The sequence below is a fragment of the Anolis carolinensis genome, chromosome 5, assembly GCF_035594765.1.
Source record: "Anolis carolinensis isolate JA03-04 chromosome 5, rAnoCar3.1.pri, whole genome shotgun sequence".
NCBI lineage: Eukaryota > Metazoa > Chordata > Lepidosauria > Squamata > Dactyloidae > Anolis > Anolis carolinensis.
In genome coordinates this window covers 102,905,619-102,918,169 of record NC_085845.1, presented here as the reverse complement: position 1 = coordinate 102,918,169, position 12,551 = coordinate 102,905,619, and the positions used below count along the sequence as shown (strand labels likewise).

Here is a 12,551-nt window from a genome sequence, read left to right as displayed (position 1 = left end):
AGAGTTTCCTCCAGCAATGGCCTGGCCTAGGAAAACCCGTGGCATGCTCCTGTCCCTCTGAGAAACGAAGAGCATGCCACGGGTTTTCCTTGGCCAGGCCATTGCTGAAGGAAACTCTTTCCTCCAGCAAGGGCCTGGCCAAGGGAGATCCGGAGAGATGTTCTTCGACGAGACCTTGCCCCTTGGAAGGAGCCCCCAAGCGCTGCTGCCTACCGTGTTTCCCCGAAAATAAGACCTCCCCAAAGAATAAGACCTAGCAGGGGTTTGGGGGGATTGCCAAATATAAGGCCTCCCCTGAAAGTAAGACCTAGCAACTGAGGCTGCAGCAGAGTTCCATTGGGAAGCATGGCTGCAGGGCAGAAGCAGCACTCATTCATACACCAGAGGGAGGGAGGGAAAGTGCTTGCTTTCTGTGCCTCCCTCCCTCCCTGCCTTGCCTTTCCTTGCCTGTCCCCCAGCCGAGGCTTGAAGAACCTTCCGTGGCTGCTGCCGTTTCTTCCTTCCTTCCGTCTCCCTCCTGGCCATGCTGCCTTGCTTCCCAGAGGTTTCTGATTGGCTCCTGGAGGCAAGGGAGGGTGGGAGGGAAGGAAGGAAGAGGGCTTTCCACTCCTCCCCAAGGCTTCGCTCCTTAAAGGTACAGGACGCATTGGGATTCTCCTCTCATCTTCCTATGCCATGAAACTGATTATTTTATACTATTATTCTATTGCCATATTATCATCATCATATTCTGTTACTATTATTATATCCCATTATTATATTATCCTATTAATATATTTTAAATCATATTATTCTATTATTATTATTATATCATTATATTATTATTCTATTATTATTCTATTATATTTTCATATTATTATATTATTATTCTGTTATTATTATATTCCATTTTATATTACCCTATTAATATATTTTATATCATTATATTCTATACTATTATTCTATTATATTATCATATTATTTTATTATTATTAGCATATTCTGTTATTATTATTATATTCCATTTTATATTATCCTATTAATATATTTTATATCATTCTATTCCATTCTATTATTCTATTATATTATCCTATTATTATTATATTATTATGCTACTCTGTTATTATATCCCATTATTATATTATCCTGTTAATACCATATTATTATCATTTTCTGTTATTATTATATCCTATATTATCTCATTAATATATTGTATATCATTATATTATTATTATATTATCATATTATTATTATAGTATATTATATTATTCATCATTCATGACTACATTGAAACTAGAATAGAGAGAAATCAGCGTGGAAACCTTGTGAAACCTAAATTGCAAGAGGTACCATAGATTGTTGTACATGTAAATAATGGTAGTAACAAGAAATTCTTGATAGGATTCACAGTTTGTCTGGTTATGCTGGTTTGTGATGACAACTACTTTACAGTATATAATAAATGTTCATTTTGTTGTTCAACAATAAATGTGAGTTCTTCTTCATGGAAAAATAAGACATCCCCTGAAAATAAGACCTAGTGCATCTTTGGGAGCAAAAATTAATATAAGACCCTGTCTTATTTTCGGGGAAACAGGGTAGCAGCGCTCATGGGCTACTTCCCAAGGGGCAAGGGCTCAGCCCAGGGAAGTAGGCCACGAGCGCTGCTGCAGCAATAATCGTGGCCCACTTCTGGGACGCTTCCACCTCCCTCTCCCTCTCGTGAAAAGGAGGGGCGTTCCTGGCAGCGCCTCAGGTAATACAGAGCCTCGGGGCTCTACTGTATATATACATACACATACATATAATTATTATAACTAAAATTTAAATGTCTAAAATGGCCAATTACAAGACCACAGAGATAAATATTTTACTATTCTATTACTATAATCTATTACAATATAGGATAATGTATTACTGTAATTATGTTGTCAAAGGCTTTCATGGCCGGAATCACTGGGTTGCTGAGAGTTCTCCGGGCTGTATGGCCATATTCCAGAAGCACTCTCTCCTGATGTTTCCCCCACATCTATGGCAGGCATCCTCAGAGGTTGTGAGACCTCATAATCTCTAATGATGCCTGTCATAGATGTGGGCAAAACAGCAGGAGAGAATGCTTCTGGAACATGGTCATACAGCCCAGAAAACTCATAGCAACCCACTATTTCTGTGATTACTCAAAAATATTTTTTTTAACTCAGTGTATAATAATCATTGCAAAATAGCAGACATACCCTCTCAATGAACTTTTCTTTGACTCAATGAATCAATCAATGGGAGCTGAGTATATGAGCTACGACTAAGAGGAGGCCAAAGCGTCTTTTTCTACTGCATAATGGTTTTGCATTAATAAGTCGATATTAACAGTACATGGAACAATGACTTTTTAATCAAATTATATTCAGATGCAGTAATGGCTGGTATACAAATTGGAAATAGTTTAACGCCATCAGTTTAATAAATACAATATGCACATATGTATACATCGAATGCAGTCACATGTATAATTTTACATATATACACAAATGCAAATCCCATATTTCTTTAGATAAAACTATAGTTTTGTTGGCAAGAAATGTTAAGACTATTAAATATACAGTAACATTACTGAAAATCTAAATGTGGAACCTTCCCCCTGAATCTCCAAAAGTAAAGTAGATAGTTTCTTCCCAGAATATACAATTCATGTGGAAATTTAAGACGTGGTACTGTTTGTCTTCTACATGTGGATTGGCAAAGTTCTAAAACACAGAATTTTGTCTGCCTATATATCAAATACTTCACCTAGCTTCAGAATAACAAGAATCAGATCTGGTTCTTAAACTTTACGCATAGCACTGTTTCCTCAATACAAATATACTATATTGATTTGAATAAGAAAACCTAGCAGGGAAATATTTGTTTTGTTCCTTGTTTGCTTTTCTAAAAACGTGGTACAATTAAAAATGCTCACTGCAGTGGCTAGTCCCTTTTTTCCATTCAAATATCCAAAGTGAAACCAAAGCATCCTCAAAAAATTAATTGCCTCTTATAATCAACTTAAACTAATCAATATATCCATGTTTTTTTCCCAAATAGTTATATACAAAAGATTAACTACAGGGCTTAAAATGTAACTTGTACACCAAAGTGATTTTAAAAATATACATGAGGAAGAACATATAGTAAGAAATCGAAAGTAGGACTTCTGGTGTCAAGACATTCAACAAGAGTGGTTTCATACTTTAAGCCTCTTTCCAGTGCTGCATCATTCTACATCTTTACATACTATACATGATATAGAAATATTTATAGATCTTTTTTTACCCAATATATTGTTTCAAATCTTGAGGTAAAAAAAGAGAAGTATGGTTATATGAGTTTATTCCCCCCCCCCCCCAATCCCCAAACACAATACGTTAGAGAACATCCAGGCAGAACATTACATGCTGGGTGTATTTAACGTCTATTTTCTTTTGAGACATAAGGGCGGCAGGGGGAGCCTCTGGGCAGTATTATGCTACAACTGAAGCTATATGAAATTAAAGCATTTTGGTTTTAAATGGCTGCGATTTGCATTGTGGAACGGAATATTCATCAAGTTCAATGTTAGCAGCATGACATAAGCCGATATGAACTAATTGCTTTATATTCAGTATCTGTATCTTATATAGCAACTAATGCTCAGGTTCCCCAAAGGTTACAACAAATTGACATTCTTTTAGCATGGCCCCCTTAGCTTTCCACCTACTTGTGTAATGCACATTGCAATGGTTGGTTCAGGTTTATGCAGGCGGAAGGTGGAAAAGTAGCAGTGTATAAATCCTAAGGTGGGATCTGAACACGTCCCATCTTTCAATATTCTCATTGTCAGATTCAGTCTCTACAGGAAGTTTCAACATTCCTTTTCTTCATATAATCACTTTGCCCCCGCTTCAACATGCTGTGAACTTGTGAACATTCTGCAAACAAGTTAGCAGGCGATGATATGGATTTCCTGGTAAAGCTACCACTTCAAATACAGATTGAAAGGCTCTGCGATCCAGTTCTTCATCTATCTGATGTCTGTAAAAGTCTATCGCCACCAAGCAGAAGAGGTTGATGTCAATTTGTTCCGATTTTCCCATTCTGCTGATTATGTGTGGAAGACTTCAAAAAGGGTTAAGGAAGTAACAAAAACACTCTGAAAAGATTTATATAATGATAATTAGATAATAAATTATATAACTTCCTGAAGGGATGAAGATTCAAAAACGACATTTATTCTACACATAATCGTAATGACTCCTAACATCAAGCTTTACAGAAAATGCCACTTCTTGGAGGTATTTATGAACAGATCCACATAGTCTTTTCTTTGGTGGAACCAATATGGCAACACTATGACTCTTACTAGATGGCAAGGATCCATTTTAAAGAAATTCCTCATCAATATTCCACGTCCAAATTCAGTAATACTGATGACTCAATATCAGACTAGTACAAGACAGAATAAAATTGTTTGTTAAGGTGATAAAATTGATTTTTATCACCTTATGACTACGAGAGAGTTTTCACCTTAGTGGTCTTACTTATATCTTCTGATCCCCTGGATGTGCTGCATAATTTCTCCCCATTCATTTGGAGTTTAACTGCTCCAATACTATTTGTGAATTCATCAAACTAAAGCCATATATGCAGATATGATGTCTGGGCATGCATGCATGCATGCATACATGCACCCCTGGAACCCTACAAATCAATCAATCAATCAATCTATCTATCTCACTTTATATTGTAAAAATATACAAACATGAAAAGTTGACGCAATAAAGGAAATCTGCTAACTATGTACCCTGAAGGCCAAATGTTGACAGCTAAGGCCAAAAGCAGTGTAGAAGACTTATTGGGCAAAGCCAGAACCAGAGTTCCCCTTGTCTTAATGGAAACACAAAATCTTCCCGCATTTACTTGTATGCAAATATTCACCATAGACTCAACTTTTCCCATTTTTTACCTGCTATGCACACATAGTATTATACTGAGCCTCCCCACACTACCAATTCATGAGGAGGCTGGTACATTTCACCATCCCTTTGCAACACACTTGTGCTTCACCTGTGTAACAGTTGTTTGATGGGTACTTTTCAGACTCTAGTTCAGGGAGCAAAGAGAAGGTTCATTTTAATACCCCTTCGAAATATGGGAGATCTTTAAGCCCTAACCTGTATTAGTGAGTTTTAAAAAACCCACATTTGTTATTTTATGTTGTCTTTAACAAGCCTTATAAAGTCTCAGGCCATGGCTACCATAACAAACCCTTCACATAGCTACATGGCCACCTTTAAGGGCTCACCTTGAGGCTCATAAACCCATCCTAGAAAAGAATTAAGAGAACAAACAAGGGCAGGATGAGTGACGAGATTCCTAGGATTGGGATTGTGGGGCCAGACCGGGAAAGGGGATCTGTCACAAGCTACTTGTCTTCACTGGCAAAGCTCTAACTACCATGATGTTGAAATAAGGAGAGAGATTTAAAATAATGAATAAAAATAACTGATTTAAGAGATGGGATGTGAAGGGATTTTGTTAATTACTAATCAAACAAGTCTGGAAAATCCACTCTCCTTGATGAACTGCAGACTGACCCACCCCAAAAAAGTCAAGCTGACTCATCCCAACACCACTAGAAAATGAAGGATTATTGTAGACCTTTGCAGACCAGTATGCCTTGCATAGGATACATTGCTGAAATCCACTGGCTGGTAGAAGCACTGACAAAGAAACAAGACAGACTCCACATTGCCATGGCAACGGGTGTTCTCTGTGTGAAGTTGGAGAGTGACAACATCACCCAATCACGGACCATGGATGATTGGCCAGTGGTATGCAATCTTTGAAATACCTGAAAAAGTCAAAACAGATCACTAACGTGCAAACGAAAGTGCATCAAATTATCTCCTGCAAAACAAATAAAAATATACAATGTTCCCAAGTCATATATAAACTGTGTGGTTGCTTTTATGCTCATGTTATATATTTATTTTAATCATTTTTAAGAACTGTATATCTTGCTTCTTGGTCTAAGCAGCAGTTTCAGAGCAGTTCATAAGTATTAAAATACACAAATAATAAAATACATAAAAACAAAATTAAAAACTGGCAGCACATAACAATGATTCTGGCATAAAACAAAAGAAGCTGTCAAACTTTTAAAAGATATGTGAAAATGAAAAAGGCTTTCATAAATGTCTCTCCCCTATCTAAATAAGATGATTCTCCAAACTGGGATACCATACTGAAAAAGTTACCTTCACCTTCACTGGAGACAAAGGAGACCCAGAAAACAATTTTGAACAATGAGATGAAGTCTCATCCCTGTAGAATGTCTCACATACAGATGTAATTTAATGAGTATGAAATGGTACAAATAGGTATCAGAATATTTCTATTAATTACTAAGTACTGTAAGATTTTTCCAGAAGGAGCTTCTCCTATCGTACTATGCAAGTCAACACACATCTAGGTAAGTACATGTAAGACCAATCTACCAAGGAGCAAACCTGCTTATTTCCATTTCTTCTCTTACTTCACGCCATTATCTTACCTTATAAACTACAGATGCCATAAACTGTGGATATGGCTGCTGGTTAGATAAAAATTCTCCAATAACTTTATTCATGACATCTTGTGGGGGGAAAAAGTCATCCAGAAACTGAGGAAGAATCCGAGTTACCACTCTGGCTTCAAAGGGATACCCTTTTCTGACCCTAAAACCCAAAGGATGCAGATATCAATAATGACTTTGTCTCATGAAACATGGGTTAATTAGTATTCACTCTAAAAAAAGAAATAAAAAGACTGAAAATGTTAACCCTCACTATGCACTATGCTCCTTTTAGAGGGCTGTGGATGAGTTCCCAAGGTATCTTTCAGTTGAGAAGGATACTTTAAGACCTTTTGGCCCAGATCCATAACCATTCCATACTGCTGATAGGAAATTTCACACACACTGCATTTGAATTATCTGAACTTCCTAGGCATAGCTTTTAGTACATTTTTACAATTATGGTAAAAACACAGTAAGAATGGGTTGCTGTGAGTTCTCCGGGCTATATGGCCATGTTCCAGAAGCATTCTCTCATGACGTTTTACCCACATCTATGGCAGCCATCTATGGCAGGATGATTGCCATAGATGTGGGTGAAACTTCAGGAGAGAATGCTTCTGGAACATGGCCATACAGCCCGGAAAACTCACAGCAACCCAGTGATTCCGTCCATGAAAGCCTTCGACAACACAGTAAGAATGGTCTAGGCCATATAGTAAATAGATAAACAGAACAGCAACGTTCTTTTAGGAGTTTGTGGAACATATATCTTAGCCTTGGTTTCTTTCTGTTTACCTTTCCTCTGGGTGTAAAGCAATAGAAGTGAATTGAGAACCCATGACACAAATTTCAACTATTTAAGGCTGATGACAGCCAGAATCCTGAAACGTATCAAGACAACAGCTTTCTGACCTTACGGGAAATAGTCAGCTCCCCATGTAGTTGCTCATCTATCATATTTTTACAAAGAAATTGTTTGTCTACCTTATCAAATGGATGGGGGAATTTTGCCCCTACTACTGATGTCAAAGTTTGCTGTTACACAAGTAGGATGAAGTCTAAACTTTGCACTTGAGTATTTATGATAGTATTATAGAGAAGAGTTTGAAGAATTGTTAACTATCTCTATGATTCTTAACAAGCCACTGATATTTCCCCCCGTTAATAGATAAAACTGATTGCTTAAAATAATCTTTCATCTAGCCACAACAGAATATGAAGAGGATAGATAAGAGACGAAAGAATAGTTGATTTTGCATCTTTTCTGAATTTCTATGCAAAGTACATTATCTTTGTACTACTGACAAACACTGGGAAATAAAAGTAAATTTGTATCCTAATGTCTAATGCCATATCTGAATATGTAATAACACTATGTAATAAAATTAGAAAAATGTTTTGTTTCTGGTTTGAAAGTGTTATTTCCTGTTTAATTGTACCTATTTTGTTTTTGTGGCTGACACAAACTATGTTGAATTGAATTGGTTGAGACTCTATGAGATGATCATTGAAAAACGACAGCAAAATGTGCTACAGGATATCCCACAAAACAAAGTTTTTGCAGTTTAATAAACTTCTCCCATGCTTTTATGATCGAACCAATTAGGAATGACATTTATAACCCAGGAACAAAAATTGTGTTACGTAGTGTAATCAATGCAAAATACATTTGCTTTCGGACTACGAATGCCTACCTGTCAAAGAGAATAGAAACTCGTTCCATAGCCACAATGACAGACTCGCTGTCTGGAGCAGTTTGATTATGATCTGTAACTCGCACTGGGCTGATTTTCTCTTTTCCTAAAAACAAAGTACAAAGAAAGTAAAAGATATTTTATTTAAGCAAATTCTTAATGCAATCCAAACAGGAGGAAGGGAAATCAACACTTATTCTTGGACATCAAAACACAGAGGAGGAAGAAATATAAATAAAGATAGGAATCACATAATTATAGAGGAAGGAAAACACATTTGAATTCAGAAAAGCAAGAGCCTGAGCACAAATGGGGAAAAGTTTTGTTTCTTCCCTCCAAATGGAAAAGGATTCCTCCCACGACAGGAGCAGATGTCTACCTTATATTTTTTCATTAACTGGATCCTTTTAAAAATGTCTGCAGTAAACAGGAATTTTTGATAGGAAAACATTAGCTTCACACATACGTGAGCAAACAGTAAGACTAACTAAGTCTGTCCTGACCCACCTACTCCATCTTGTTTCAATATTAATTTCATCATTTACTGAATGCTTAACTTAATTCCAAAGGAATTAATACAATGCCGGTTATAGAGAAAATCAAAGTCTGAACTGCACAACTGCATTTCACCACTAAAAAAAATACCAGTATTACTAGACTCATACCTGTATACATGCAAGTCAGCATTAACCCCAACGCAGCCATGGCTCTGTGGGGGCTGTGTACATTCACTCTGTCTACACTCAGCTTAACCAATGATTCACAATCCAGTCTGGAAAGTTGTTCTGAAAGAAGAAGTCGTTCTAAGCCCCTCAGGACGCAGTGGTAAGTAACGGATGGTGTTGATTCTTCACTTCCAGACAACATCACTCCGCACATCTGAAAAAAAGCCAAAATAAGACCAGCTTTGAATCAAACATGATTGAGGTTAAACTAAGGCAAATGGCAGACAATTAAGAACACCACTACAGAATTACATTACCCTTTTTTCCCCATGATCACAGGATTGGCACATTGAAGGACTTACTATGAAGGTCTGTATTTGTCAACGAGAAGAAGCCATCCATTAACGGGTTGCCACCCAGGATATTTAAAAATAACCTCTATTGCTCTATTGCTTTTTAAGGACTCACTGTTTTGTGGTTTTTAATAAACACTAAAATAATAGTATAAATCATAAAATAATATTATAAATCCCTCTTTCTACTTCCTTCCTAAGGAGAAGCCTAAGGAAGGGAGAGAAAAGGAGGCTGAAGCAGTGGCGGTGGCGGGAGCGCAGAGACACTACTTGCAAACAACACAAATATAGCTACTTCGGGGATTTTCACTTTTCACGGGTGGTCCTGGAAGCTAACCCCTGCGATAAGTGAGGGAACACTGTATTTGGTTAATGTAGCAGAAGATGAAGTCATTCCCAGGAAGCTCCTGATATATAGTTTTAGTGCTGTTGTTAGATTTAGCTTATGCTATTGTTTTTCCCAAGGTGAGGACAGCATGAAGAAAGTACTATGGGCTGGGGTTGAGTGCAATGTTTATCATCTCTGAATCCCAGTGGGACTGAGGAGGATTGCTTCATGGAGAAATTTCCTAGATACAGTAGAGTCTCACTTATCCAACACTCGCTTATCCAATGTTCTGGATTATCCAACGCATTTTTGTAGTCAATGTTTTCAATACATCGTGATATTTTGGTGCTAAATTCGTAAATACAGTAATTACTACATAGCATTACTACATATTGAACTACTTTTTCTGTCAAATTTGTTGTATAACATGATGTTTTGGTGCTTAATTTGTAAAATCATAATCTAATTTGATGTTTAATATGCTTTTCCTTAATCCCTCCAACATATCCAACATTATCCAACATATTCGCTTATCCAACATTCTGCCGGGCCTGTTTATGTTGGAGTAGTGAGACTCTACTGTATGAGAGAAATAGAGATTAATGTTTTTAGGATAAAGATTAAAATGGGTGCTAGCACCACTGTTTGGCAGCAAGATGTGTCTTGCTGGGGAGAAATAGATTTTCAATACAATGTCTTGTATATCTGAAGGGTGGACATTCACCTAGATCAGTGGTTCTCAATCTGTGGGTCCCCAAATGTGTTGGCCTTCAACTTTCTGAAATCCTAACAGCTGGTAAACTGGCTGGGATTTCTGGGAGTTGTAGGTCAAAATACCTGGGGACCCACAGGTCAAGAACCACTGACCCAGATGATAGGAGAATGTTTCCTTATCTGTGGGAGTAGACTTGTTTTAGGCATGTTCTCTACTCAACTTGTAAGCCGCCCCGAGCCCTAGGGGAGTGGCGGCATATAAGTTTGAAAAATAAATAAATAAATAACTGCCAGACAGCTAAGTGGAGCCATTCCAAATCTGTCTCAAAGACTGGGCCTTGACCAAAGTCCCATCCCATCTACACTGCCATATAATGCAATTTGAAACTTCATTAATATGGTCAGTGAAGACTCATATAATGCAGTCTAACTGGATTGAACTGTATTATATGTCTATACTGACCATATAATGTAGTTTCAAACTGCATTATAAGGCAGTATAAATGGGGCCTGAGGCTCCTACATAGCCATTTAAACTGGATCAGGATATGGATTAAAGAGATCGAATTTGCTACGGAGTGTCTACGCAGATACCTCAGGAACCTGCTGGAACGATGACTATAAAGACCCACTGGTTGTGAATCAATGAAAGCCAATGCATACGCTTATCCCTATCTCTTTGGCAAGCTATGTTGATAGTAATCAGCCTGACTGAGGAAAATCAGCAGTGGACTGAAGTAGAGCAAGGCATGAAAGGGCAATCGGAACACTGTGGTTTCCTTGGGGGGGGGGGGGGGGGATTTGTGTACTTTACAGCCAAGCTGTGTATCTGTTTTCTTTCTCCCACTGCTTCATTGTTAACCCTGTCCTCACAAGCATGCTGCTTCAGGATTCCCGCTCTGCATTGTTCATGCATTGTTCAGCTTCAGCAGATTTTATGGCTTGATCCGGCATTTCAGGTGAGTTTTTTAACACGCCGTTTCCAGACAGATGCATATTACAGCTTGCACTGGGAGTGTACGTTTTCTAAACACCCTGAGCTGGCTTCAATTTGAATTTTAGTGGTTGTGTAGAAGGGCCCTGAGAAGATGTGGAAATGCTGGGAGGATTAGTGATGCCTGAGTGGTTAGATCTTGCCTAGCCTGTGTGCTGCCAAGAGTTAATCTCTGAATGAATGGTTCCTTCTTCTTTCGTTAAGAGTGACTTGCTTTTAGGCTTCTATCTCTTGAGCATTTTCTCAGATTATGCCTGAACAACATGGGCTTCCTTCAAACTTACTGAACCACTAATTTGCTCCCCCCTCCCCCGAGATACCATAGGATGAAGGAAAATTAATATTACTCCTACATAGTCCTGTAACCAACACTGCTCCAAAAAGAATCAAAACTTCTACAATCTTTCTGGTAAAAGAATATGAATGGGAATACTTTATAACTTCTATATAAATCAAAGTGGCAAAAGACCATGTATGGAAGTAACAAGTTAATGATGATGGAGTTAAGTACTCCCTACTTTTTCGTAACAAAGTTACATTTGAAAAGTAAAACAATGAATACAAACAAAGATACTCTGTTGGTGGACATGAGAGAAGCCTCTCAGCAGGATGGTAACACACCAAAGGGTCCCCTGGGCAACGTCTCTGTAGACTGTCAATTCTGTCGCACCAAAAGCAACTTGCAGTATGTTCTCAGGTTGCTTCTGACACAATTAAAAAAAACTAAACAATTTGTTCTAGTTAGGGCTGTAGCTAAGGGGAGGGGGGAGGGGTTCAACAACCCCACCTCAAATTTTTCATTTTTTTAAAGCCTGGTTTACTCATAAATTTTAACTGGTTAACCAAATCCCCATGAGTGTCTACTGAAGTTTATCTCTCTTGAGTGTCCACTGAAGTTTATCGATGGAGTCTGATTTCTAAATTATTATGGAACTACTCTTCATACTTCGCTAAAAAAAAAACGTTCCCCCAACCCCCCAATTTTTTTTCTGGCTATGGCCTTGGTTCTAGTTGCTTTTAAAAGTTTCATTTGAAGGTATTTTTAGCAGGAAGTTCTCAAATTTGATGCCATTGTTTTTTTCTTTTAAAGATTTTATTTAAGTGACAGAAAAAAATGACCAGCATAATAAATAATGAAAGAAGGTGTTTTAACCACTGTAATGAGAATAAGGACAAGTGACTTTTCCATAATATATTGCAACAAGTAATGGGAATGAATCATTTTTAAAATGAATGTTTCAAGCTTTGGCAAAGGT

The 12,551-nt window shown here is 37.6% G+C and overlaps 1 protein-coding gene across 3 annotated transcripts in view; it reads right to left on the bottom strand.

Annotated features, from left to right (window-relative positions):
* Nucleotides 1-2,350: 2,350 nt before the first annotated feature.
* htt (huntingtin) overlaps nt 2,351-12,551 on the bottom strand; it is a 122,611-nt gene continuing 112,410 nt past the window's right edge. For all 3 annotated transcript variants that reach the window (XM_062982049.1, XM_062982050.1, XM_062982051.1), the window contains 5 exons: nt 8,907-9,120; nt 8,242-8,347; nt 6,545-6,707; nt 5,682-5,842; nt 2,351-4,107 (listed from right to left, as the gene is read on the bottom strand). In XM_062982049.1, coding sequence (XP_062838119.1) covers nt 3,894-4,107; nt 5,682-5,842; nt 6,545-6,707; nt 8,242-8,347; nt 8,907-9,120 — 858 coding nt within the window. In that variant the 3' untranslated portion in view covers nt 2,351-3,893. The remainder of the gene's footprint in view (nt 4,108-5,681; nt 5,843-6,544; nt 6,708-8,241; nt 8,348-8,906; nt 9,121-12,551) is intronic.